At 39.8% G+C, this 25,000-nt stretch overlaps 2 protein-coding genes and 1 long non-coding RNA gene across 3 annotated transcripts in view; 2 read left to right on the top strand and 1 right to left on the bottom strand.

Annotated features, from left to right (window-relative positions):
- The window catches only part of LOC138019320 (alpha-(1,3)-fucosyltransferase C-like), a 3,628-nt gene extending 1,708 nt beyond the window's left edge, over nucleotides 1-1,920 (bottom strand). The window contains exon 1 of the mRNA XM_068866068.1: nucleotides 1-1,920. This exon is cut by the window's left edge and continues 1,708 nt beyond it. Within this exon, the coding sequence (XP_068722169.1) occupies nucleotides 695-1,873 (1,179 nt within the window). The 5' untranslated portion in view covers nucleotides 1,874-1,920 and the 3' untranslated portion in view covers nucleotides 1-694.
- The window catches only part of LOC138018512 (uncharacterized), a 66,555-nt gene that overhangs the window by 4,994 nt on the left and 36,561 nt on the right, over nucleotides 1-25,000 (top strand). The gene's annotated exons all lie outside the window — the stretch shown is intronic.
- Nucleotides 15,005-16,578, top strand: LOC138019000 (serine/threonine-protein kinase 35-like). The gene has a single exon (XM_068865668.1). It carries the CDS (start codon nucleotides 15,055-15,057, stop codon nucleotides 16,078-16,080), a length of 1,026 nt encoding a protein of 341 aa, XP_068721769.1. The 5' UTR covers nucleotides 15,005-15,054; the 3' UTR covers nucleotides 16,081-16,578.

Here is a 25,000-nt window from a genome sequence, read left to right as displayed (position 1 = left end):
TAACAAGTGATTATCGGTGAATATTCACCGAGACGAAGTATAAATACACAGGTGATTATTTCAAAAAAGAGAAAAAAAAACCTTTCAACGGGAAATCATCTTCAACTTACAGTGGCAAAACGACTACTGGCAGCCATTTTGTCCGTCGAGGTGATTATCGGCTGATAATCCGAGATAGCGAGCCAACGAGAGCGCGCGATTTTGTATTTATACTAATTTGACATAATGAACAGTTACTACCGAAAGAAAGCTACCTAAAGCAGTACGTACTTGCACTTCAGTGAGCTACGCAAAGTTTGAGTCCATAATGTTATCCAATGCTATCCGTTTCATTGTGAACTCATTTTCTGGAGGCATACATATGCAAGATGTTGTTGAACTTTTGACCTTCAAACCTGGTAAATATTCATGTCACGCAAAGCAACGAAAGGTTTTCTTTTTGTTCATGCCCTGTTTTGGATCGTTATTCGAAACCCATTTAGACATACATTACTTTTCGAAACGTATTACGTTACCTTTTCGAAACTAATTCGTTCGTTTCGCATATGTTTATCGAAACGAAATTTTGCATTACAAAGAACCTAGAAATGCCCTTCGGGAAGGCGTTTAGTTAAAAGTTGTTCCTTGGTTACCCAGCAAATTCATGATACGAACTGAGGTTGCCTTGTCATTCAAAGACAAAAACTTATCTGAATCAATCTTCTCCGGCGATAAGCTTGCGAACTTTTTCATCGTTTCCATGACAATTTTTCGCTACTCCCCAGAAGTCAACCATATCATATACTTTTGCAGGTAAAGAATCGTTATTCAGCGCTGTACACACTTCACAAAGCCAAGAATCAAATAGCGTAATTAGTTTGAAATCTTTCTTCCACAAAAAATATTCGTTATAAGCAGTGTCGTTTGCGTTTAAGTAAAGTAAATACTTCGCAAGAGCTTCGACAGACTCGAAATTTGCGGTATTAATAAATGAGCCAGGAATAGCGAGTTGTTTGTTTTCATACGATGCTCCCCCCATCACAACTGGAACGATACTGTGATTGAGCGGGAACCAGTATTTTTCAGTTATGTAGTCAACACAGAAGGAATTTTCGAAGGACAAGTAAAATTTGTAACGCTTTAGCTTGTGATTGCACTCTTGAGATCCTCTCGGGCAGGATTCATGTTGATCAAATTTTTTTGCACATGAACCAAAGACATCTATTTTGATATACTTCAGAAGTTTCTTGACAAACTCGTCCCTGAGTGTTCCACAATGGCTTACCAACCAAACAGCCAGTTTGTCTTTTCCCTCCGCAAAATTAGTCTGATTTAAGGAAATCTCGTCGGGATTCAACCGAGTGTAGTATCCATATGGTAGGAAAATATCTGAATCTATTCGATACGTCATGGTCCAATTAAACAAGCCCTTCAAAGATGCTGGATTTCTGCCCGCATTTACAGGACTTTCCAAAAGGAAGAAAACCCATCGCTGGTTTGGTGATTTTGTCTTCTCTATGTCTTTCATATGTGATACACCTGGTAAATCTCTGCCATGAAACAGCACAGCATCGCTTACTTGAAGTTCGTTTGGGTTGTGTGTGAACCTACACACTTGCTTACCGCAACTTATGTTGACATCTGAGCCTTTCGCAATGCCTGGCCATTTATTTCCAAACCACGTTGTGTAAAATAAAACTAGCTTAGGGCTATGCTCCGTTTCGTTGTGTTTGCTGTCTTGAGGCACCATTGAAAAACTCAAGCCCGTTTCACGGAAATGTTTAAAACCTCTCGCAAAATCACTTTGAAAGAGCCATCGCTGAAAAATGACCACAACGCTTCCCAGAATGATAACTGCAAATACCACAAGTTGCCTTTTACGATTTTCACTCATTTTGTCTTAAGATCAGTTTCTTTGATAATATACCCGTCCTCGAGCGATTTGAAGGAAGTGTTGTAATAATGGTGATTAGCCATGCCGAGTTAGTAACCGCGCCGCAGACACAAAAGCGAGGTGATCATTGACACGTGTAACATCCACGGGTTAAAGACCTTAAGCGTTGACGACGAAGAAGACGATGACGACGAATAGTACCGCGTGAAGACTGGGACGGAACCGTCCGTTCACGGTACGAAAACGGCGGGAAAATCTAAACTTAAGCTTCGCTCGACGAGAACGTTGACCGCGCACCGGTGGCGGCTATGCTTAACATAGCTTGGGTTTCCAAAAGAAGGGGTTTCTAAGATTAATACTCCCCTTAAGTGCAACCTGTTTTAAAATAAGTTTCCAAAATCTTGAGGAGACTTGTGATAATCACTTTGTGAATGTAGCTTTTTCCAATACAGCCATTAATGACTGATTCTGTTGTCGTACCATCTTCATCATTTCTAATTGCTGCTTGTGCATTTGACTCTGCTGATCCATCAACATCTGCTGTTCATTTTTCTTGAACTCCATTTCATCTTTCCTCAGTTTACTTTCTAACTCAAACTTCTCCTTGAGGTATTCAACAGCATCAGAACTTCCTCTCTTCCCTCTTTTACTGAGTTTTCCTTCTTCTTCGGAATCTGCATTTCTTTTTTGGGTTTTGCCCAGACGTTCCATAGCTTGGCGTCCAACCTCTTCGGCACTTGCCTTCTCACTCTGGTAGTTTTTGGTGAGAGTGCCAGCTTGCTCATTCCTTTCCATGTCAGCTGCCTTTTCTTTGTCAAGAATTTCTTCAACTGCTGCGTCTAGCTGCGTCTCCTCATAGTCTATGCCTGATGCTCTTTCTTCTTCTCTTGTTTTCTCCTTGTACTTAGTCTGCAAAAGGGGTAGTCTGTCTCTCACTGATCTCTTGGACACGTTGAATATGGGACTTGCAAGACTGTTAAGATTAAGGGCTATCTGCCCCACACTTCACCCCTTTCTTTGCTGTTTCTTGGATGCTTGAAAGGCTCCTGGAGAAGAACTTACCCCCAGAGGGTTAAGTCATGGTCTTCTGTCCATTTCATAGAGTTGTTTCTAGTGAAGAAAAACTGATGGGAATGTCTTAAAATTCCTTTTAAACTTTTGAGCAGGGATTAAGACTAATGCTGCTTTAATTGCATATCATATTTAATTGCATACACCTCGATAGTTAAATCTAAATTAGTGCTAATCAGGCTTACTCTGGCCTTACTCTGGCCTGCATTGAATGCAGGTTAGCTTATGTTCCTACGTTGCAAGTCTGCGATCTACAGGACTGTTTTTTCAATCTCTTGAAATATTCGAGCTTGCTATAACGACGTGGCTTTTTGTTTCTGGGATTCTTCCCTATATACAAACAACCTTATCTGTATCATTACTAGAAAAAGCTTATATATTTAGACAGATCGAGCAATGAATGAAGTTGAAATTGATAAGTCAGTCAAAATTTAGAAAGCTGTGGATGCTCTGCTTTTTAATATTCGCGAGGAACGCTGAGGATAAACGGAAACACAAATTTAACCGTCCCGAAGCGACTGTCATTTTTCACAAGGAAATTATAAAGTTCATCATGAACGATCCAATTTACTAAGACTTCAGATCTTACCCTGACGTGGGAGTTTGACACGCCATGTACAATTCCTGCAAAAGAAGTTTACAGAGGCAAATTACTTTAAGTTAGAGCTAAAAAACAAAAGAAACTTTCGCATACTAAATTCAAACCCATGATTGCTTAGCTTTTGCTCAATTAAACCTCTAAAAGGCGAAGAAATAGTCTGACAAATACATACGTAGAACAGAGGACGGCAACACAGCTGTTTTCACGTTCTCGACGTTGGGTGGACGACGAATGAAGTCAGCTAAGACAAGACATGACATGCGCAGTATCATCTTATGGGTCAAAGTTACTTCCGGTTCGTACTCGTCGTCCGTTCTCGTCGTCTCTGCTTAAGGTCTCTAATGATAATACATGAATCGCGAATCTGAGATGGCGCGCGGCATTGTGGGAAAGTACAAAGAACAAGCGGGCATAAACGTTCATGTGGTCTCAGTAGGCGTTCTGTATGTACCGCATTTTCAGCGATCTTCTTCGAGTCGCCTTCAAGTGGTAAAAAGTGTGGACACCCTTCGTGAAATATGGCATTGAGATTTCCATTCGTAATCTGTCGTTTACTTGGCTGAAACCAAACAATTGTTCGCCTTGATTATTGTTCAAGTCCATACTAAAGATACACGCTGAGCAACGAGCAACGAGAATGCGATAGATGACAGAGAAATCTTGCTTTTCTTTTCATTTCATGTTATTTTAAACCAATGCCAGTTTATATACCGTACTATATATAATAGGTATATTATACGGCCATTATTTCTCGGGACTGTGACTTTAAAACAGCTTGGAAACAGCCATTGCAGACAGTTTCACCCGCAACATCGCAGACATTTGATTACCGTAAAATCCAGTGAGCTAAAGTTTAATGAAAGCCCTGGTTCTAGCTATTTAGTCACGGAGGTGTCTTCACCGTCTTCGTAATGTATAGTTTATATTGCAATTTCATTTCAACCTGATTATCATTAACTTTTCATACACTTGAATGAATATCTGATTTCTTATCGGCGTATATGAGCCTTCTGACAACGACTTTCCCCAGTATACATTGACCCAATTTTTCCTGAAAGGAAGTATTATTATACCACATCTTATGTTTTGAGAATCTGTGGTACTTCTGTGGTGAAACCATTTGAATGTTCTGTTGTGGTTTTATCTCTCATCTCATCGACTGACTGCACGTATTGTCAAGTCAGTGTAAAATCAGTATTTTAATTCTGTTCTTATTGCCAACAGGGAACCACAGCATGTTTAGTGCCCACATTCTTACAACTTGTTATTGTAAATAGATTTTTTTGTAAAGTTGACATAATCAAGTCAAAGTACATTGTTGAGCATGCTATTCCATAGCAATCTGCTTCTTGTGCTTTTCAAGCCATGAAAAGAAATTTTCAATGTCTTGAATTGTCCTACCAGTGAAGACAATTTGATGTCTTGGAATGCTGCTCATGAAATCTGTTGGGCTTAATTCAAAACGGACACCGTATTCAATTTGTGCAAGTCCTGAACATGAGCATCTCATCATCTTTAGCTGAGTTCTTGAAGAATGAGCCCTGGGCAAGGGATGAATCTTTGTTGTTTATCAAACTGGCTTTTAATGTGTTGTTTTGGAGGCAGTGACAATTGCAGTGTTTGTTTTGTTTGCCCCCATTCCTTAAACTACATATTTGTTTCGTTTCATTTCCTTCGAAGAGAATTGTATCTATTTTGACTTCAGGTGAACTATTTACACAGTGAGATAGAGTGGACATTGAAAACAGAGTTTGTAATTGAAAATCTAGAGATAGACTATTGATCGAGTTACGAGTTGAGTTGAGTTTGAGTTGAGTTTGAGTTAATATTGAGTTACGGTTTTTGGCATATTTGGCACTTAAATCTAATAAATATTAAGTAGAAGTCACTGGGAAGACCATGAAACACCGTTTTCGTGAAGTGCACAGGTGTATATTTACGAAATGGTTTTAAACTGATCAAAACAATCTTGAAATTTCATGCACGGCAGTATCCTTGTTTACCAGTTTACCAGTTTCAGCACTTGGGACTCCTTCGATTTGACTACTGTCAGTTTTGCTGTTATGTGGTCTCATCGACCAATGGTCCCTTTAGAAGATTATGCCAAGCCGACCATATGGCTGATGAAAAGACCAGACCACAACACTGAGTGGTGCGATCTTTAACATCTCACAGAGTTTATGAACATTGAAGTTTGTGAGACGGGACCTGCGATTTATAGTCCTTATTCGCGAAGGCTTGAAAGTCTAACCATTTGCGGATGTTATTATTTTATTTATTTCAATTATTTTAAGACCCTGAGTGTTGCGAGTCCGTCCGGAGTCGAATTCACGATCTCGTGCATAACAAACTGAGCCACCGGCGCGCGGTTGTTCCGTCTAGCGATCAAGTCTATCGACGCAGAAAAGATGTCTTCTTGTAAGGCTAAAGATGGGTTTTACTGTTAAGCCACAGCTTATAGCCCAGGCGGCTAAACGATTAAACGTACCGTTTGTCATCCAGCAGCGTGGTTTTCATGATCGGCTATCACACAAAATTATCGGAACAAGTGAGCCGCAATGAGGGTTTGTGTAAAATCTGGAACTCGGAACCTGACCCTAGCCTCGGAAGTGCCTTTGTCAGTTCTCATTTACGTCACAGTTGCCGGCAAAAACAAAAGAAACCGTGAACGAAAAACCAAAATTAATTAACAAGTAAATAACAAGTAACTTCGAACGCTTGCCGAAGACTCTTCGATTAACTATCAACATTCCATTGAGTGAGAACCCGAAGTGCGCAAAGATCCCAAGTCTTACCATGTAGAAACGGGAAACAGAAGGTGAGCGAAACAAACAACATTTCATAGTGTTTTCCCTGATTAGTAACAAGTCATATCCTAGAAAAGGGTTTTTAGGCCTATGGTTAGACAAATGGAAGGTATAATTTTGGGTTACTTTCGGAAAGGTAAAACAATGACCTGCAAGTACGAGTGACCCGTCAAACTGAAAGTGACTTTTGTTTTAGACCCGGCCTTTTTGACTTTTCTCATGAATGCCTAAAGTTATAGCGCAATCAACATTGAAAAGGGGGAAAGGGGTGCATTTTGGGTTGGTGTCACCATCTTTTTGGCTGGAATTGTAGCTAGGCAACTAGACGTCATAATCAAGCATTACTTGATTACTCGAGGTGCAAATGCTTGGAACCAACAGTCAAATCAAATACGTGAGATAAGGGATCTTGCAAGCTTTAACGTGCGATATCCTAGGACACATTTTAAATCGCTAGGGCACATTTTTGTACATGGCTTGTTCGTATTATTACATAGTAAATTATGTTGGTTACTAATTATTACTATTTTTTAAATTTCTTTGACATTAAATAATATTTAGCGCTAAGTTATACCTAGTTTATTGGTCGTTTTAACATTTATATCTTGTAATTCTTGTAATTTTTTTGGCATTTATACTTTGTAATTCTTACACGGCACGTCTGAAAACCAGCTTGCTGAGCCATTTACCGTGTTTTAAATAAAGTTGATTGATTGATTGATTGATCTTGTCTCTTTCAACTTTGCAGTGAAATGGTTTTCCGACATGTGTGACTAGATCAAAAATGTCCACTTGCTCGGCTTGCGTTACAAAACTTCGGTGACCAGCAAACGTGACAATGGTGTTTTAGAATTTCAGCGGTTATGAGCAAAAAGCGTAATGCGGGCTCTCTTCGTCGTCCTCTTTCGTTTGATGATCGATCATGATGCCGCACGACAAATACGGTTCATCGTAGCCGCCGGGCTGGCTTTAAATGGCTTACCCTTATCCCTTTGAAGACATCGTTTTGACGTCGATAGACTTTACAGCAGCAACGAGAATGATGCCTTAAAAGGTGTAATAATAATGAGATTGTTTTGATCAGGAAAGCCATGCAATTTTGCAAAAATTTATGCAAATATAGCTTTCAACACGAAGAAAACAGTTTTCGAAGTGACTTGTACTGAATATCCACTACTTTTAATTCCGAAAACCGCCAAAAACTGTAACTCAATCTTAACTCAAACTTAACTCAAACTCAACTCAGCTCGTAACTCGATGAATAGCCGATCCCATAATGATAAGCCTTACAATTATTTTCAAGAATAATAATTATTATTGTTAAAACTTTAGATTCTTAAATAACCCTCTTAGCTTGGAAAATTACAAGATGACGTGCACTTTGTTTGGTGTGAAGTGATTAATATTTTTTATTACGTATAATGAAAGTAAAAGGCAATGACTAGTGAAAACCGACCCGAGTCAAATCTCTCTGTGCGCCACTAGCTGAAGAGTGTGGAAGGGATGATATGGGAAAGAATATGGTTACTGCAGCTGCAGGTCTAAAACATAGGTCACATTCCACAGGTCGGTGTACATGTCACTGTGCTGCAGATAAATAAACAACAGCAAAAGTGTCTCCTAGCGCAAATCACTCAACAAAAATGTTGTTTCAGGTCTCGACGAAACTTTTGGCTTACTTGTTGATCATTGGATCAGCGACCTCTAGTCTTGACATGTGGAATGTGACCTGTGTTTAACAGCTGTTTAACAGACTCGCCTTCATTGCAGCTGTCACACGAGTCAACAGCTAAAACAACCACATCAATAATCTCTGAACCCTATTGCACAATTTTATTATTTGTAACACAATCTGACATGGTGAAAAACATTGAACAACAGTACTAGTAAAAATGCTCGCGTTAGGGAATTACATTTTTAAGACGCCAAAATCAACCAAAACGTAAATGTACGCACGAAATAAAATCACTTCATTACCGCTACGTATTTCAAACACCATTATGTCCTTTTATATATCTAGCGATAGCTATTCCAGACGTCTAAGGTGCCCAATAAGCGTACGTGAAAAGCCAACGTAGCTTTAATTGGAATCGAAGCCTGATGTAGATCACCGTGCAACGTGAAAAAACGGCGAATTATTTTTGACTGTTATGCTTGTTAATTTGCGGCTACTTCTTACGAAACAGCTACAATTTTGAAATTCTGTTCCTCACTAGCCACCATCTTTCTTTCGACATTAAACCAATCAGAGTTCATGTGAGAAAAGCACCAATTGGCGATCTTTTTAGTTCACTGTGTTTCAGGGTCTTCTCCCGACCCGCCGCCATATTGAAAGCCGAGAAGACCCTGGGGACGAGGTTGGTTTTGGGCTACTTTCGAGGTGGAACGCACTTTAGAGGATGAAATTAGGGTGAGTGGCTTACATTTGTATTAGCTTTTTGGTGGTAAAAAGAAAAACATGTAAGGACTATTTTGGAGCAAACTTCTCCTTAAAAAAATAAAAATTACATGCTATAGCCATGGCAACCGGCTTTCGAGAGAATCACATTTCGTTTCGAAAGTATCTCATTACCTTTCGAAACCTATTTCGACATACATTACTTTTCGAAACGTATTACGTGGTCATACTTTGACCGAAAACCGATCAATAAAGGGGAATGGGTTCGATACCGCGTTGATGTCTCCAGTGAGACAGTTGTTTGAACATAGCGATGCAAATTATTTTGTGACGTTAACCTGGTATCGAAGTTCATTGCTCGGATAAATGACCACTTTTCCCGTCAGTTTCAAAGCAAATAAAAAAAGCGAAATTTCAATCAAAAAGTTCTAAAAACAACACGATGTATTTTGGACGATTTCGGCATGTCATGCTTAAGAAGTTGCCAAGCCTCTTCACCAAAGACTTAAGGCGGTCGGGCGTGGTTCAGTTTGGAATACCATATAAATCCATCGGCAATGTGCATTGCAGTGCATGCCTATAGACTACTGCTTTGGGGCTCTTTTGTCTGATAAATGCTTGCATACCTCTTACAGCTGAAGATTGGCATACTAGACGTTTATAGCCTTCGCCTTTGCAGTTTCTCTACGTCTCGTTAATGACCAAGTTTGCAAAGCTGTTCGGTATTCGAGACGTCAGTTGCCTCATCGTCGAAGAAGAAGTTCTTCGTCGTGAAGAAAGGTACAAGTCTGGGATTTCACTTTTTATCTGTTTCCTGTCGGAAGTGACGAGTCGGAAGTGACGAGTGAGTTTATCAAGAACATCATCAACTTTATGGGCCTGAAAGATTAGGCAAAAAGTTCGGTAAAGGTTTATCGCAACCACCTAAAGGAAGACTTGGCGACGAACGGTCCATGAGGAACTGTCTCACAAAAGACCCAAACATCAATCGGACTTCTGTTGAATGAGATAGACAGCCTTGTTAAAAATTAAGCACGCGTTTAAAATGCAGATTACAAAGAACGCATCGATATGAATATGAAAACATTGCTAACAACACAAGTAGAGAACTTACATGCACTGTGCCATTTTATGCACGAAACTTTCATTGCTCTACAATACGCCCACGACTTTGGCACGATAGAAAAGGAGTCTCTCGAAAGAGTTAGTAAATGGGCCGCAAAGTACTATACCCATCCATCGTCATATTACCCTGTACCACAAACGGGTAGGTTGTTCGCTGATTTAAGCTTTTTGGCTCCCATATCTTCTGAAACGCGCCCAAAAATTGACGAAGATGCAATGCGGGATCAGCTAGACAGCTACCGCCCAGTGAGGCAAAGGACCGTAAGAAGTGAGGCAACAAAGGATAAGGCAGGAGCTTTACCACCAGCCGCGTATGCAAAACGACCAGTGCCCATTGCAAAAGTATTCTTTGCATGCAACTGAGCTGGTCAACACAGTGTTACCTGTCTTCCCCGAGACGACGGAGACCTAAGCGGGGGTCACAGGGGTGCCTATAACATTCGTATCAGACAGCATCATTCCTCTTTCTATTCTCGCGCCTACTCCCTCTAGTGCTACTAATCTGAACCAGGTTGAGGAATACGGAAGTGACTCAGATGAGAGCGTTGGAGTTGACGAAGCAGAGGAATTTGTCATCCCTGAGCGCGCAATGACAAGGTCTGGAAGACAAGTCAAGACCTGGGCAAGATTTGACGTGTGAACGACACAAAATCGTGAGTCGCACTGTGATAAGCAATGACTTAAAACTATTCAATATGTCTACTGAGACCCTAATAGTAACTAACACAAGGGACAAACTTACTATTAGTTGCCCATAATGCACGGCTTTTGTTCGAATTCATTCAAGCACGACTGATTGATTATCCAAGATAGTGATCAACAAACAGCAACACAGAGACGGAAGCCCTAAAAGATATTTCTGGCGCTAGAAAAAGGGACTGGTGATTTAAAAAAGAACGACAGATAACATTTAATGGTATATTGCGGATACATTGCCATGAGAAGCTGTTTAATTGCACAAATTATCACAGAGCTCGGTTGCATCTACGGTTGATTGATAAATCATTTGCATGTGCCTAAGATACCACGCCTTTTATAGTGCGTCTTCACGTTTAAATTAAGGCATTGGGCTGTGGTCAGTTAACTCTTGCGTTCACGTTTAAATTAAGGCGTTGGGCTGCGGTCAGTTAACTCTTGCGTCGATGGTTAAAACCTTCTGAACAGAAGAACAAGAAGAACGCGCAATTTAACGTGGGATTCGTATCACCGCATTCTTTGATGCGGCCAGTTGATTAGGGAGGAAAGGAAAGGAAAGGAACTTTATTTAAAAAGGGGCGGTGTCACGCTATTTTAGTCAAGCTTCTAAACACTAAAAGACGTCTTTACATCGATGAAGACCAAAAATTAATGGTGTAGTTTTGTTGCCAATAACCATTGAAGGGCACTGAAGCTATTTTTTGTTGTTTGCTGCTAAGGATGGAGAGAAATGGATTGAAACTTGAAAAAACTGGCCAGTGCTTTCAAGTCTGGAGACGGTGTCTTCAGAAGTCACCAAAAATTAAATACAAATAGCTCTTTGTACCACAAATATGTTTCATATCTTCTCAGTGAGTTGTCAGGAATGTTGTACTTGTGAGCTTAAGTGCTAATTTAGATTTTTACTCAGTTTTGACCTAAAAACAGCACTGTTTAGCATGACAGTACCCCTAAGAAATCTTCTAGCGCCGCAGAGCACTAATCGGGGACACTGTAAATTGAAATTAACACGTTAACGCAAATCGAATCAAATTTTGGTTTTTGAGGAGAGAAGAAAACCGGAGTACCCGGAGAAAAACCTCTCGGTGCAGAGTAGAGAACCAACAAACTCAACCCACATATGACGCCGAGTCTGGGAGGCGAGTGCTCTCACCACTGCGCCATCCCTGCCCCGAAAGAGAAAAAAAAAAAAGACAGAGTAGGGTCGAGGAGCAACAAAAACTCAGCCCACTCTTGAAACCTGCTTCGTGCGTGCTAACATTCGAATATTGTAAAACGAGACATGTAAGAAAAATGTGAGAGAACGATTAATTCAGTCAAACTTCTAGATAAACAGTATCCAATAAACAAATTTTAATCAATGACTTGGACAAAAGAAAATTGACAAGTAATTTAACCTTTTAAAAATCTTTTTAGCATTAAGCACAAAACAGATCGATGTTGGATCTTTTTGTTGTGTGCAATATATTCGTGGCTACCCATTTGCTGATGTATATATATCATGCTTTCGTTGGAGTGTATTTTCTAGTTTTGGCTGTGTTATCGTAAATGAAGATGTTTATTTCCTTTTTGTGAAGATAGTTCATCCCGACAAAGACAGGTTTCCTTAAGGTTCTACTTAGGAGCGCCAGTTTTTTTCAACGAATGTTCGCTTTTTTTAAAGATGACTCAAGTACCGGACTACTCGGATAATTCACATGTTTTCTGTCACTCCTTAGCAACGGCTGATATGGGAGGCGCTTGCAGAGGGTCTTCGTGATAACCCTAAAATGGTTGTTTTAACTGAAAAGGTTATGTCTCACAATTGTTGTTGTTTGTTTTACGAATATCTGGTTCCCAAACTGACAGAGACTGAATTTCTGCAAACATTTTACCCAAAGGTATTCTGAACAGAATGTCAAAATAGGCCGGTATGTCATTAACATATATCGAGTTCACTTGTTGTCAATACAAATAAGACCACTTTGTTATCTCTGTGGATCATGTAGCATTTTCAGCGCTTGTAAGACTTTAAAGTCTTAAATAAACAAACCCCTTAAAAGGGATGGGAAGAGCATGGGTGGAATGCTTGACTACCGGGCAATATACTTTTCCAATGACTTCTCAATATTTCATCTTGTGCTGCATAGGGCCTTTAATTGTCCTTAACGGCGCAATTCCACCTCTTCTGAGGAATATCGCTAATCATCATCATCATCATCATCATCATTTATTAGCCTTGGTATTAAATGAATTTTGTACAGCATGTTGTTAGGCGAGGAGACCTCAAGAAACAATCTGGTCTCGGCTGTTCAAAAGATGGATAACGCTATCTACCGGATAAATCACTATCCAGCGGATAAACACTGGTAAAACCAATTGAATTATCCAGTGGATAGCGCTATCCACCCTTCGAACAACTGGGGCAAGGCTAAGAGGAGAGGCCACCTCGACATCACAATATGATAAGAAATGCCTTTTTCAAAATATTTTAAAACGTTGGGCAACTGTACAAAGAAATATGTCAGTAGTTTACAAAAAGACTAGGATATTCTGCTTTATAAACAGGAATCCCTTCAGCAATTTTCAGTTTATCAGGGTAAATGCCTTTATAAAGAGAGATTGATAGTATTTCCGGCTTTTGAGTGTCAACGAATTAGCCGGAAATGAAATATTTTTGCGGCACAAGAACACTGAGCAGGGTCTAGGTCTGGGGCCTGGGGTCTGAAGGTGAATTACGGGCGTAGCCATTTGAGTATTTAAGGCTCTGTTTGCATGTGGGAGATCATTCTACAATAGGTCGACACCATTTTGTCGCATTTCTAATTTTATTAATGTATATAGACAAGTAGGACGGCTCTATGAGCTTGGGCCTGGTTCCTACCGGTTTTTTGCACAGGTTTTTTTTGGCCGCCGTTCTAACCACAAAGTTTGTCAGTGGTTGCTCAGCTCTCGGTTTGTTTGATTTGTATGTGCTGTGATGGCGGGAAATGCCAATACATATATTCGATTAGCTCTGACAGATTTTAACAAATATAAGGTATATTTGATAGGAACTGTATGTGGTTAGAACTGAGCAAATTTTCAAATAATTTTACCAAAGGGAACGCGAGGAAATTAGCAGTTAATTTTACAGATTTGGTCACGTTGGCGTCACAAAAATCAGAAAAATACGCGTAATTCAGGCTTTACACGCTATACATGTGTCCAGCTTGCGCTCGGGCGTAAAACTCTAGGGAGTCTCCTTAAGGAAATTTCCTGAAACTCTAGTTCTGGTTTTATTCATTAAGCTCCAATGTAAAATTCTGAGAGCAATTCTCACAAAATCTATCCTCCATTATTTTCTAAATCTCATTCCTGTGCTGGGCATGACTTCTATATAGAATTCACATGTTATTTACATGTTATTTGCAAAGGCCTTGATTTACATGCTATTTGCATGATTTGTCCCAGCAATTTACATGAAATTTACAAATAGAAATACTGTAAATTTCTTTAAAATATTTCCATGTTATTTACATGTTTTGTTCAAATGTAACTTTACGAAAGGATCCTGTAAGTTCCAATTTCCAATGAATTTACAGAATCAACAAAAGATGCAAAAATGTCATGTAAATTTTATTTACGAAACAACAACATTTAAAATATGTTTTACAAAACATGTAAACTGTAATTTAAAGGTTGTAAATTTAGATTTACATACGTCTGTAAATTTTCAACTTTTCCAATTCAATTTTAGTCGTTTTTTGCCTCCTTTTGTATTTGCTTTTCAGTATTCAAACCTTCCTTTAATGTTCTAAGTGAATTATTTTAACATTTCGCTTGATTTGGTTGCCAGTTGCCAGTCGCTGAATTTGGCTAAATTTGGTGACGCACCTTTTTTAAGTCAACAGTTTTTGCAATGGTAACTTGCAAAATTCTTCTCATAAATAAAACTTTAAGATCTATGAGAACGGCTTCGCTTTTTGTTTGAAGGCGCGGCTGTAAGGACGATGATGGAGTGTCGCATTACCATGGGAACAAAATAAACAGTGATCCTACTTATTCATTCACAATCATTCACTTGTTTTGCGGAAAAATCGATTGCCTGTTAAAAAATCTTTCCAAATTTAATTTTTACGTTCCACAACAACTTGTTGTTATCGTTCTTACGCGTACAGATAAGTTAATCACATAAATATTGAAGTATGAAATAAACGGAAAGTAAAGGTATAGAGACAGCCGAAAGTATGAGGTCGTCATAAACACTATTTGCGTTGTTTTGAAATATGCACAATATAATATGCCGAGTTGGGTAAATGGCATTGTTTTGGAGTTTGGACAACTGAAATGAAAGAAATATAGCTTCCACAGTTTATAATCAAAATAAAATATCATCTTTGAGTTGGAAATAAACACATTGTTTATATTGGTTTTGAATGAAAATATACTCATAAAAGTGACCGATATTGTTTAAATTCAAAGAGAAATAACTTCTCATCGCAGTAATTTCCTATGAGTTAGGATGGCATTGACAAGAATGTCTTCGCTTCCCGTTGGGCAAACAACTGTTGTACATGGGACAGAGCTGGAAATTCTGAGCCGGTTGGGGAGCGGAGCGTTTGGCGTGGTGTATAAAGCCAGAGATTTACGAAGTACCGTACCACTGTTCTACGCTCTTAAAGATGTTATGTGTTTAAACCCTTCATCTCTTGGCAAAGCCATCAGCGAAGTTGAAACTCTTCGTCGAGTTGATCATGACTTTATAGTTAAAATTATAGCAGCGGACCAATTGGAAGATCGTCGCGGAGTATTTCATGTGTTAATCTTAACCGAATACTGCTCGGGTGGCACTTTAAACGAACGGCTTTCGAATCCAAGCAGCGAAGTAACGACTCTGAAATGGCTGAGTCAAATGGCGAGCGCACTGAGTTATCTTCACTCCCGACACATCGTTCACCGAGACTTGAAACCCGACAATGTTCTTCTGTCAGATTCAGTGAACGAGAACTTAAAACTGGGTGATTTTGGTTTAGCGAGGGAGTTTTTGGCCTTAAAGCAAGCCAATTCCCACCGTTCTCCTATGGGTTTAGCTCAGTACTATATGCAGTCAGGAACCGGACCAGCACATTGGATGGCTCCAGAGGTCTTTCGATGCCATTATACAGAAAAAGCGGATATATTCTCTCTTGGAGTCTTATTCAACGCAATTCTTGTGCGAGACTTCGCTTTTTCATCCAGCCGGAAGAAGTGGTATGGCGCCTTCGTGAAGTTATCCGGGGGGGTTAAAGTTGGCCTCGGTTACGCAATGTCGATTCTTGGTCCATCGGCCATGGAAGAATTTACTCGCGGTTATTCTCTGAAGGAACAACATGGCTTTCGTGTTTTGGTGTTAGATGCTTTAAATTATGTTCCTAGAGCGCGACCAAGGGCGGATGAAATCTATTTGCGAATGAATGACATCTCTGAACGAATTTATGGACAGCTTCAGGGAAATCGTGGAAAGAAAGCAAAATCTCAGCGTACAAAAAACAGTTGTTGCATTACTTAGTTTATGTAGAGCTTACACAAGTTCCAGAGTCTCAGGCAACTGGGTCATAATCTTGGAGATGGCTCAATTCCCAATTGTTTGGATTTTGATACCGTTTCTTCAAGATAATTTTAATCCTTTTTATTTGTATTAATCAGGCGAGATTGATAAATTACTATTGTTTTTAAAATTTTGCTTAGCTTCTTGAAGTTATTTAAAATAATTATTTAAATGAAATTAATAATACCAAACCAATATATGGATCCGACATTTTTTTTTATAATGATCACCTCAGAGACTAGAAGACGCTTCATGGAGACATGCAGTTTACGAGTTATTAGCCATTTTAGCTTTAAGAGGTAATTGACCATTTAATGTTCTCTTGGCCTCTTGGCAAACACATTTAATAGAGAACCCTCTTGCTGATGACGTGGAGAAAACTTCAAAAGTCACGTTTCACATTAAAAAATGTCAGTCATGTTAAACTAATTTAATAAAGATATTGTCAATGCTTTCTTCAAAGACGACTCCGTTTGGCGTTGCAAACATTGCCTTAAAAGGAAGTTTTGAAACAAAAGCCTTAGCTCCTAAATAAAGAGTCATTAATTCACGAGGGAAATTCAAAATCGCCGATTATCCCACAGCGGGAAATTTGAATATTCGGAGAGAGCTTAGTCATGTGAGCCTTAACTCGGGGGAGCGGATTGGGGTTACATTTTGTTTGAGGTCACTGGATAGTCAGGGAGGGACGGTCACGACAACGAATGCCTTGGGATAAGTTTCATCGATCCCAAGATGATTCATTTTATTTGACCGGAGAGAGAAGATCGAGCATGAAAATCTAAGCATGAATTTTGGAAGCTTAACTTGACACCTTGATCGAGGCTTGTGTTCCCGTGGAATTTCGCTGTTGGGGGGAATTTTGAGAATTTCACGGAACGAAACAATTATTGCTTATAATTGGAACACAATACAAAGACTAGGCCGTTTGCGTAAAAAAAAAAAAAAACAGAAGCTTGTTTAGTTGCCTGTTTTGCACTAAACTCATGGCGGCGGCAAAGTGTTTTAAGAACAGTGCCTACTAATTCATAGATATTTTTGCCCCGGTTTTTTATTATGCAGGAAATGTAGATCTTAACAAGAGTTATTGAAATCCAAAAATAAAATTGGGGCATTTTCCAAAGATAATTCATGAATAATATTTGTAAAAAGCTCTAAAATACAAATAATGTATGGCGTTCTTTCTCATACTGAAGCTTAATTATCTGTAAAAAAATGCAAGGCTACCCCCAGTTTTCTTCTTGGATACCAAGAGTACTTACTAAGATCTACTTTCTCCGGTTAATTTTAAACTGTGCAAAAATGTCTCTGTATTAGTGAGCATCCGGTAGGAAAACCGAGTATCTCGAGATGCGCAAAACGTGTGCGCAATAACAATAGTGGGCACCGTCTATAAACGTGAGACGTTCGAAGGCATGAGCACCAGATATTCAATCAGCACTAGTCAATCGCAGTGATGGTCAGGTTTTGTAGGATGAAATGAGGATTTTTCATCCCTCATCCCGTGTTAAACACATTTCGTTCAGCGAGCGTCTAAACAGTTACCACGAAATGACCAGAAACCAAGACGAAACTCAACCAGGGAAGACTTTCGTACAGGGATGAATCACACTTTTTCAGCAGAAATGTCAGCGAAACTTCTATGAATCCCACCCGTTTATGTTCGGTAAAGTTTGCTTGTAGTCTGGTTTGAGTTCGCATAATATCAAAAGACGGTGTTACTTTTTGCAGATAGGCAAAACAATAGATGGCTAGTTCCTCACTTCCTTCCCAAATGAGTTTTTGTCAAGTTTCAAGCGATCTCAATTTGTGCGCTCTTTCGATAGTTGTTTTGATTCGTTCTCAAGAATACAGTCGGTAATTTCTGTTAGGATATTACATTTGGTTATGGGAGGAGCGAGGGTGGCACAGTCGGTTAGTGCGCGGCCGTGGTGCAGGAGGGCCCGAGTGGGATTCCCGGATCCCGAATCCTTTTTTCGACTTCTTTCGTTCCCGAGTAGCTAAGTAGTTTTAAATACCCGTAAAACAGAGCACTGATCGTCGACCTCAGGTTTGTCAGTTGAATTACTGTTACGAGTTATCAACGTTAAATATGGTTGCTATACTTTTACGTTACTTTACTTTTACTCGTCAAATGTTTTTGACAGGCTAAAGGAAGATTGCTAGACGGTATCCAGAGGTAGTATGGTAGTATCCTGGAGCACCTGTTTTTGATCAATGTATTAAAGGAGTTGATTTTCATAGAATTTAGAAATTGCTGGCCGCAGAATAGCGATAGGTCGGTAATGATCATATTCAATAGGAGAGTCCACTTTAGGGATATATGCGAAACACGAGCGACTTTCCTGGCCTCCGGAAAAGAGCTGATAGTAATAAAACTGTTAAGGATGTGTGTCAAAGGTGAGGCTATTATATCGGCGCTGAGTTTAAGATACTTTGCAGGAATCTGATTGACGCCGGTTGAACACTCAGATCTCATAGTAGTTAATTAACACCTTCGTTACCTCACTGTAGGTGACGGAACGTTGATTAAACGAGCTTGTAAGATGGTCTTCACGAAGGGAATTAGTAATATCAAGAAGGAAGTCTAATGAATTTGCCTCTGATCCCAACAAGCGTTGTGAAGTGGAGCTGAAATGCTTTTTCAAAGCATCTGGGTCCCCCTTAATTGGTTGCCGGACTGGGATGTAACATACGATGTATAATATTCTACAATTCTTTGGGTTTATTGGATGATAGAGCCCTCTTGAAAAAAAGCAAGTTTAACTGATTTAATATTCGTCTTGACCTTTTTGCGCAGCACACCAAATTTATTCCAAACGCTTGCTGAGTTTGTTTCGTGTGCTAAATACCTAAGTACGTTCCACCCTTTCTGAAGTTTCCTAACTTCCTTGTTCAACCAAGGCGCAGGGGGTCACGTGATTTTAGTTCTACGTAGTATAGAGGAGCGTGCTTGTCCGGACAACTGAAGTTTTAAAAAGCGAGTTAAAGATGTCTAGTTTCTCGTTGGGATCGCCAAGACTCTAAACAACGTTAAAAGGAACACCACTAAGTTCTTCCCTGATTAAAAGCTGTTTCATCAAATCGCTTTCCTTTATAACGTGGTTGAAAACGTTTGACTCCTACTTTAATACAATTGTTGCGGTCCATCATGATCACTAATAGTTGGACAGGGCAGCACATTACAGTACGAGACGCAACTGGGTGCGTTGCTGATAATGTGGTCAATTAGTGTTTTAGAGGTTGATGTGGTTCTTGTTGGGCGCTGCACGTGCTGATGTAGGTTACGTGACGCCAGCATATCGATATATTTCCTTACTTTAGAACGATTTGGCGTCAGCATGTCCAAATGAACATCACCGGTGGTGACAAAAAGTCGACCATCCCAAAGAAAGTTCAACTGGCTCAATAATCTCTCTACTGTGTCGAGCCACGTTTGGTAGTACTGAATAAGTTCCGATCGATAGAGAACTCCTAAGAGCATTTTACAAGGGTACTCCTTGATTGTAGCGAGTAACTCAACAAACGAGGATGCCATGCTTCGCGTATTTATGTGGAGTATTGGTAGCTGGTGTGATCTCTCTTGAAGCACATGAAAGTGTTCATCAACAAAGTCTGAATCCTAGGCTCCAGGCTCGTTCATACAGCTGGTATCAGAAAGTGATAAGTTATGCTTATGAAAGGGCAGAACACTGAGCGTACACTTGGGACACACCCATTGCTTTGGTGCATTTGATTATATGTACTTTGGGTTAAAAACCTTTGAACACTTCCCATGAATCACATCAAAACAGGTGGAGCAAGCACATCGTTTGTGGTTTTTGGCAACAGGTTTCTCACATTGAGAGCATCGAGGAGCTTTCAGGTTAGTCCTCTAGTAGCGTAGCCAATTAAACTGCAGGATTTGCATTAGAACACTGGTTGGGTGATACTAACAATTGTTAACAGTGGTTTGCGCTTTATATGTGGGCTAGCATGAATTATTAGCGTTTCAGGCTGCTCTAAAATCCGAAATGATAAAGGCAGTCTAGTCTATTTAACAAAGTAAATTCTCCTCGAAAGCTATTCAAGTTTCTTCTGATTCTATATAGCTTTTGTAGTTGCAAGACGTTCCTGAGAAGAAGGGTTGTCCTCCCCTCTTTTATCCCAGTTTTGACTCTGGTAATTGCAGCCGCCTAGTCCCTCCCCTCAGCTTGCATCGTCGGCAAAGTTCTTTGTTTCCATTCCCATTTCTTACGAGGAAATCTCCACCTTGTCCAGGGATGGGGGGAAACTAAAATATACGTACAATGTACGACCTTATCTGGATTTATTCGTGTTTTGTTAGTCATAAAACACCTCCTCGTCCTGAAAATGTCACATTTGATGGTATAAGCCACTAGACCATATTCGTATTCTCAGTATTGGACTGGAACTAGCTTGAAATGGAGGCTAATGCGGGGGAATATATTAAAAAGTATTTGCATTTGAAAAGATTTCCCCATTTGCTTCTATTGCAAGCTAGTTCCAGTCCAATACCGAGAATACGAATGTAGTCTATTGCACACAAATATCAAAATATGGGGATAGAGCCGGGTGGTTCGCGCGGAGCCAAAAAATGGTGGGCTAATTCATTGACATTCCTTACCGTTGAAGGATAATTAAACCACTCTCCCCGACACAGTAATCTGTGGCAAATGATCAGAGAACAAGGCCAGAGAGAAAAACCCACGTGAATTGTCTTCAACTGAAAAACTATTGCAACCGAATAAAGTGAAAAAACCAAGGTTCTATCAATTAACACAACGGCCAGAAGAGGTTATATCGAAAGACAAGGACGACGCAAAAGCTTATGAAGACACACACATTTAGATATAAGAGTAAACTTCATGAGCGCCCAACATTACTTCTTTTGTATTCGCTGGGCTGAAGGACTGGAGGAACAGAGAGGTTTGCCTTGGGTCAAAACACACGGGCTCATTGGCACTTTTGCCACGCAGTAACTTAGCAGTTTGCAAGCTGCGCTTGCCTATATTTTGCTGATTTCTTAATAGGCTAAGCTCGTGCGATCTATTATTAATAATTCATACGGAATAGTCTTAGGTTAACTGACATCGATGTCACTATCTAAATTTCGATTGGCTCCAAGCATGCAGCGAATTCTCCTTTGCGTCATACCTAAACACAATAGTTTTCACATGTAGAAATGACGTCATACTTACAGACGATAGTTCATATCCCGACATGCAGACGTGATCTCACCTAACACGCCGACTTGTAGTTTGATCAAGTGATTATGAAGAAGTTTCGTTCGGAGATTATGAAGAATTTTAATCCCTTCTACCGTAATCTCAGCATACACTAGTACTCAGTAAACGTATTAAGAGCGCAAAAAATTGTAAGCTTAAAAAGTAATAAAGTTGTAAACTTACAAGTTGATTTTCTGTTACAGTGATCACTTTTTTGCGTACTCTCGTCTTAGCAAATCCTCAGCGATACGCATTGGCAGATAACACAAACCTCATTCAATAATTGTTAATTATATGTTATTTAGAGACTGTTCTATTGGGATCAACCGGTTTAGGTGGAAGCACTTGAGGTTTCCCAATAGAACACCTTTCCAACCGTTTTCGGTTGAAGCGCGGTAACTCCTAGTTATTACCAGACTTCTCAGCGTTGACAAGTTGAGGGAAATCCGCGGCCGACTTTAAAAGGCCCGCGTAGACGACAGCGGCCGCTGACAATGCTTTTTCAACCGTTCCAACCTCGTTTGATGCCGGCGAAAAAGGTTTTTCTGAATAGAACACTAAAAAACCCAACAGGAGGCAGTGTGGCCCAGTGGTTAGGGCGCTTGCCTTGAGATTTGGAGGTCCCGGGTTCAACACCCGCTCTTGTTAGCTTGTAACGCCAACAAATTTATGTAATCCACTCAGCCAATCGGGTTCCAGTGTAATTCGAGTGTCACACTTGGCAGATACAAGACACTGCGTCTTGCAGGACAATTGCTTTTAGATTGGCGTAACTTAAAGGATTGAGTTATCGATTTTCGGAATTTTGCGAACGTCTTCTCTATCGAATCAAGCAAGCAAGGACACCAAAGTAAGATTACATATTTTATTTACAATAGTTTTAACTTAAGAAATTTTGGCTCGTGTCTATCTTTAGAACGATTTAAAGCGATTCTTGACCTGTAATTGGCACGTGTACTCATAAGAGCATTGTCATTATTCTGTTATTAGTTCAAACCAACTTCAACCTCAATCTCAACATCAACATCAATAATCAAGAATCAGCCATCAACTTCAACTTCAAAATCTAACTTTAGCTATCAACCATCGACAACTTCTAGTAATAATCAACGACCTACAGATTTTCGAATCAAGAATTTTACGTCAATCAATTTGAGACTTGCCTTTGAGAGCATTTGAATAAACGTTTAATCATTGGAACTTTCAGTTCAATCAGTTGCGTTTGAATTATCTATGGTTTGTTTGGTATGAAATCTACAGCTCTGACCACTCATTGAATTTGTTCCCAGCTGCACTTGTAAATAGCCAACTGGTTTGCTTCCGGCCAGTTGGAATTCTCAACATTTGTTGCTCTGTTCCGTCGTTTCGTTGTGTTTCATTGGCCCTGAAAAGCTCCTATGGGGAGCGGTCAATTAAGTATGTATGTATGTATGTATGTAACTAACCCAACCAACTAAAAACGGTTGATCCCAATAGAACTCGACCTTAGAGTCAGCTTGTGCATAGGAAACAAATTAGTATGTTAATGCGATCTAATGTTGACAATGACGTGACTAGATCCCTGTTGAAGACTTTAAAGGCTGGTTTCCATATGATCGCAGACGATCGCGAATTGCAGATCGTAGAGCGCAGAAAGTTCTGCGATCGTCTGCGATCATATGGAAACTCACTTCTGCGATCGTTCGATCGTTTGCGATCCTGCGATCGTGATCGCAGACGATAGCACCATGTTCTATCTTCTGCGATCGTTTGCGATCGTCTGCGATCGTTTGCGATCCTGCGATCATATGGAAACTAAAGTTCTGCGATCTGCGATCGAAACGTATCCCATAATAATTTTATTTCTGACTCAAATGATTCAAAACTTCTTAGCAACAAAGCCTGAATGTTCGTTTATGTTCGTTACTGTTCTGTCAGAAACACGAAGTTCTCTCAGCAGTGTGTGGAAAGCCCCAAGTTTTTGTCTCTTCATGAATATTTTTCGAACTCAAAACCGATATTTCCTTCGCTTTTGAAGATGACAATGCCGTCGCTTCAGGACTAAAAGAAGAAGTAAATTTGCTTGCTGCAAAATTTCCTCCTCGATGTCCGCTATGTTGTTTGCTAAAGAGATTTTGCCGCGAGCACAACGCGCGTGTCCATTTGACATTTCTGCTGACCGAAATGTATGGCTGCAGCCGGCTCTGCGATCGTTTGCGATCGTCTGCGATTATATGGAACTAGATGCTTCTGTGAAGCATACACTGGCTTGCCTGTGGTACGTGCTACAGAAAATCAGAAGGCACTGAATTGTGCGGTATTGAAATACAGCATTCCAGTCTCTGAAGAATAACAAATAAAAGAGAAGCGAGAAACATTGGCTTCTGGGCTGACATGTTGATAATTTTCAAGTTCCCTCACAACTTCTTTTCACAACAAGTGTGCCCTATGAGCATCCGAAAACTTTGTAATACTAAACTTCACTGAAGTCAAGCCCTGTTTCACGGGGTTAGTGTTGGGATGGGAGACCAAAACAATAAACCCCTCATAAAAAACAGAAACATCTGACCGAAAATACTATTAACGCTAACAAATGCGAACTCAGCAAGGTACAGATTCTGTTAGCTTGCTTTATGCAAAACAAATATTGATGAAAAAGCAAATAAATATTGATACACAGTTTTCAGAAAGAGCAGAAGGAAGTTTCCCGAACGGTCGATCGAGAATAAAATATTTACGACATGAAAACAACATTAATTTTGAACCGTGAATATAGAATATAAAAAGTTACGATCAGCGACAAACATTTTGGGAGATTTTTGCTACGTTCAAGTAAATTGCAAAATCGAAAGGGACATGGCCGCAATTCAGCGGGCGCCGTTATTAAGTTACCGCGGCATGTTTACTCGCCAAACAGTGAAGCAACTGTGTCAAATGATGGCAAGATACCGGGTTTTTGTAAGTTTCTTTTTCTGTCAAGTGTTATAAAGGTTGACAATGAAATGAGCGAAGTCAAAACAAAGATCACAATCGCCCAACTCTTGTTTATGCAAAGTCAAAATTTACTCTCCAAGACACGTACGACGTTATTTATCACCAGGTAATTCCATCATTTTGGAAATAGCAGCTACTTTATTATTCATCTGCGTCACAAGTTTTCACTGATTTTGGGGCTCATTTTGTTGAAACTCAAGCACGCTTCCAACAGGCTTGTGAACCCTTCCTGCTTACAGAGCAATACTAAAAAACTTCTCACATATCACATTTGAACCTTAAGCTCGAAAATTCAATACACAACATGATATTATAATTCACAAAGGCAGAAAATACCACAGAATCCTTTTCCAGCGAAAATTTTATTGAAACAAACAACATATTTGCTCTTAGAGGCGAAAACCTCTTCCTATTTCATTGCGTGCGTGAAGACAAGAAACTCAATTGTGTCAAATTACCATGTACTTCAGGTAAATACTGCTCACTTTGATTTCGTCTCGACGGGCGATAGATTGTTGTCGAAGTCCAGTACTCGTCGCTTTTGAGATTCATGCCTATTTCATCCAACTGACTTTCCATTATTGAGCTCCATAAGGGTATATTTTGTTTAAGGATCCACTAAAACGCCATTCGCGTTACATGACTTTCGACGCCATTGCAGGCTAAGTTAATGATTCTAC

This window comes from Montipora capricornis, chromosome 10, assembly GCF_036669925.1.
Source record: "Montipora capricornis isolate CH-2021 chromosome 10, ASM3666992v2, whole genome shotgun sequence".
Lineage (NCBI taxonomy): Eukaryota > Metazoa > Cnidaria > Anthozoa > Scleractinia > Acroporidae > Montipora > Montipora capricornis.
Note: the sequence above shows the minus strand (reverse complement) of the source record. Positions and strands in the feature narration are given on the sequence as shown.

What these genes read in the sequence shown, in the direction of transcription:
- LOC138019000 (XM_068865668.1), top strand. Translation starts at nt 15,055, where the DNA reads ATGGCATTGACAAGAATGTCTTCGCTTCCCGTTGGGCAAACAACTGTT.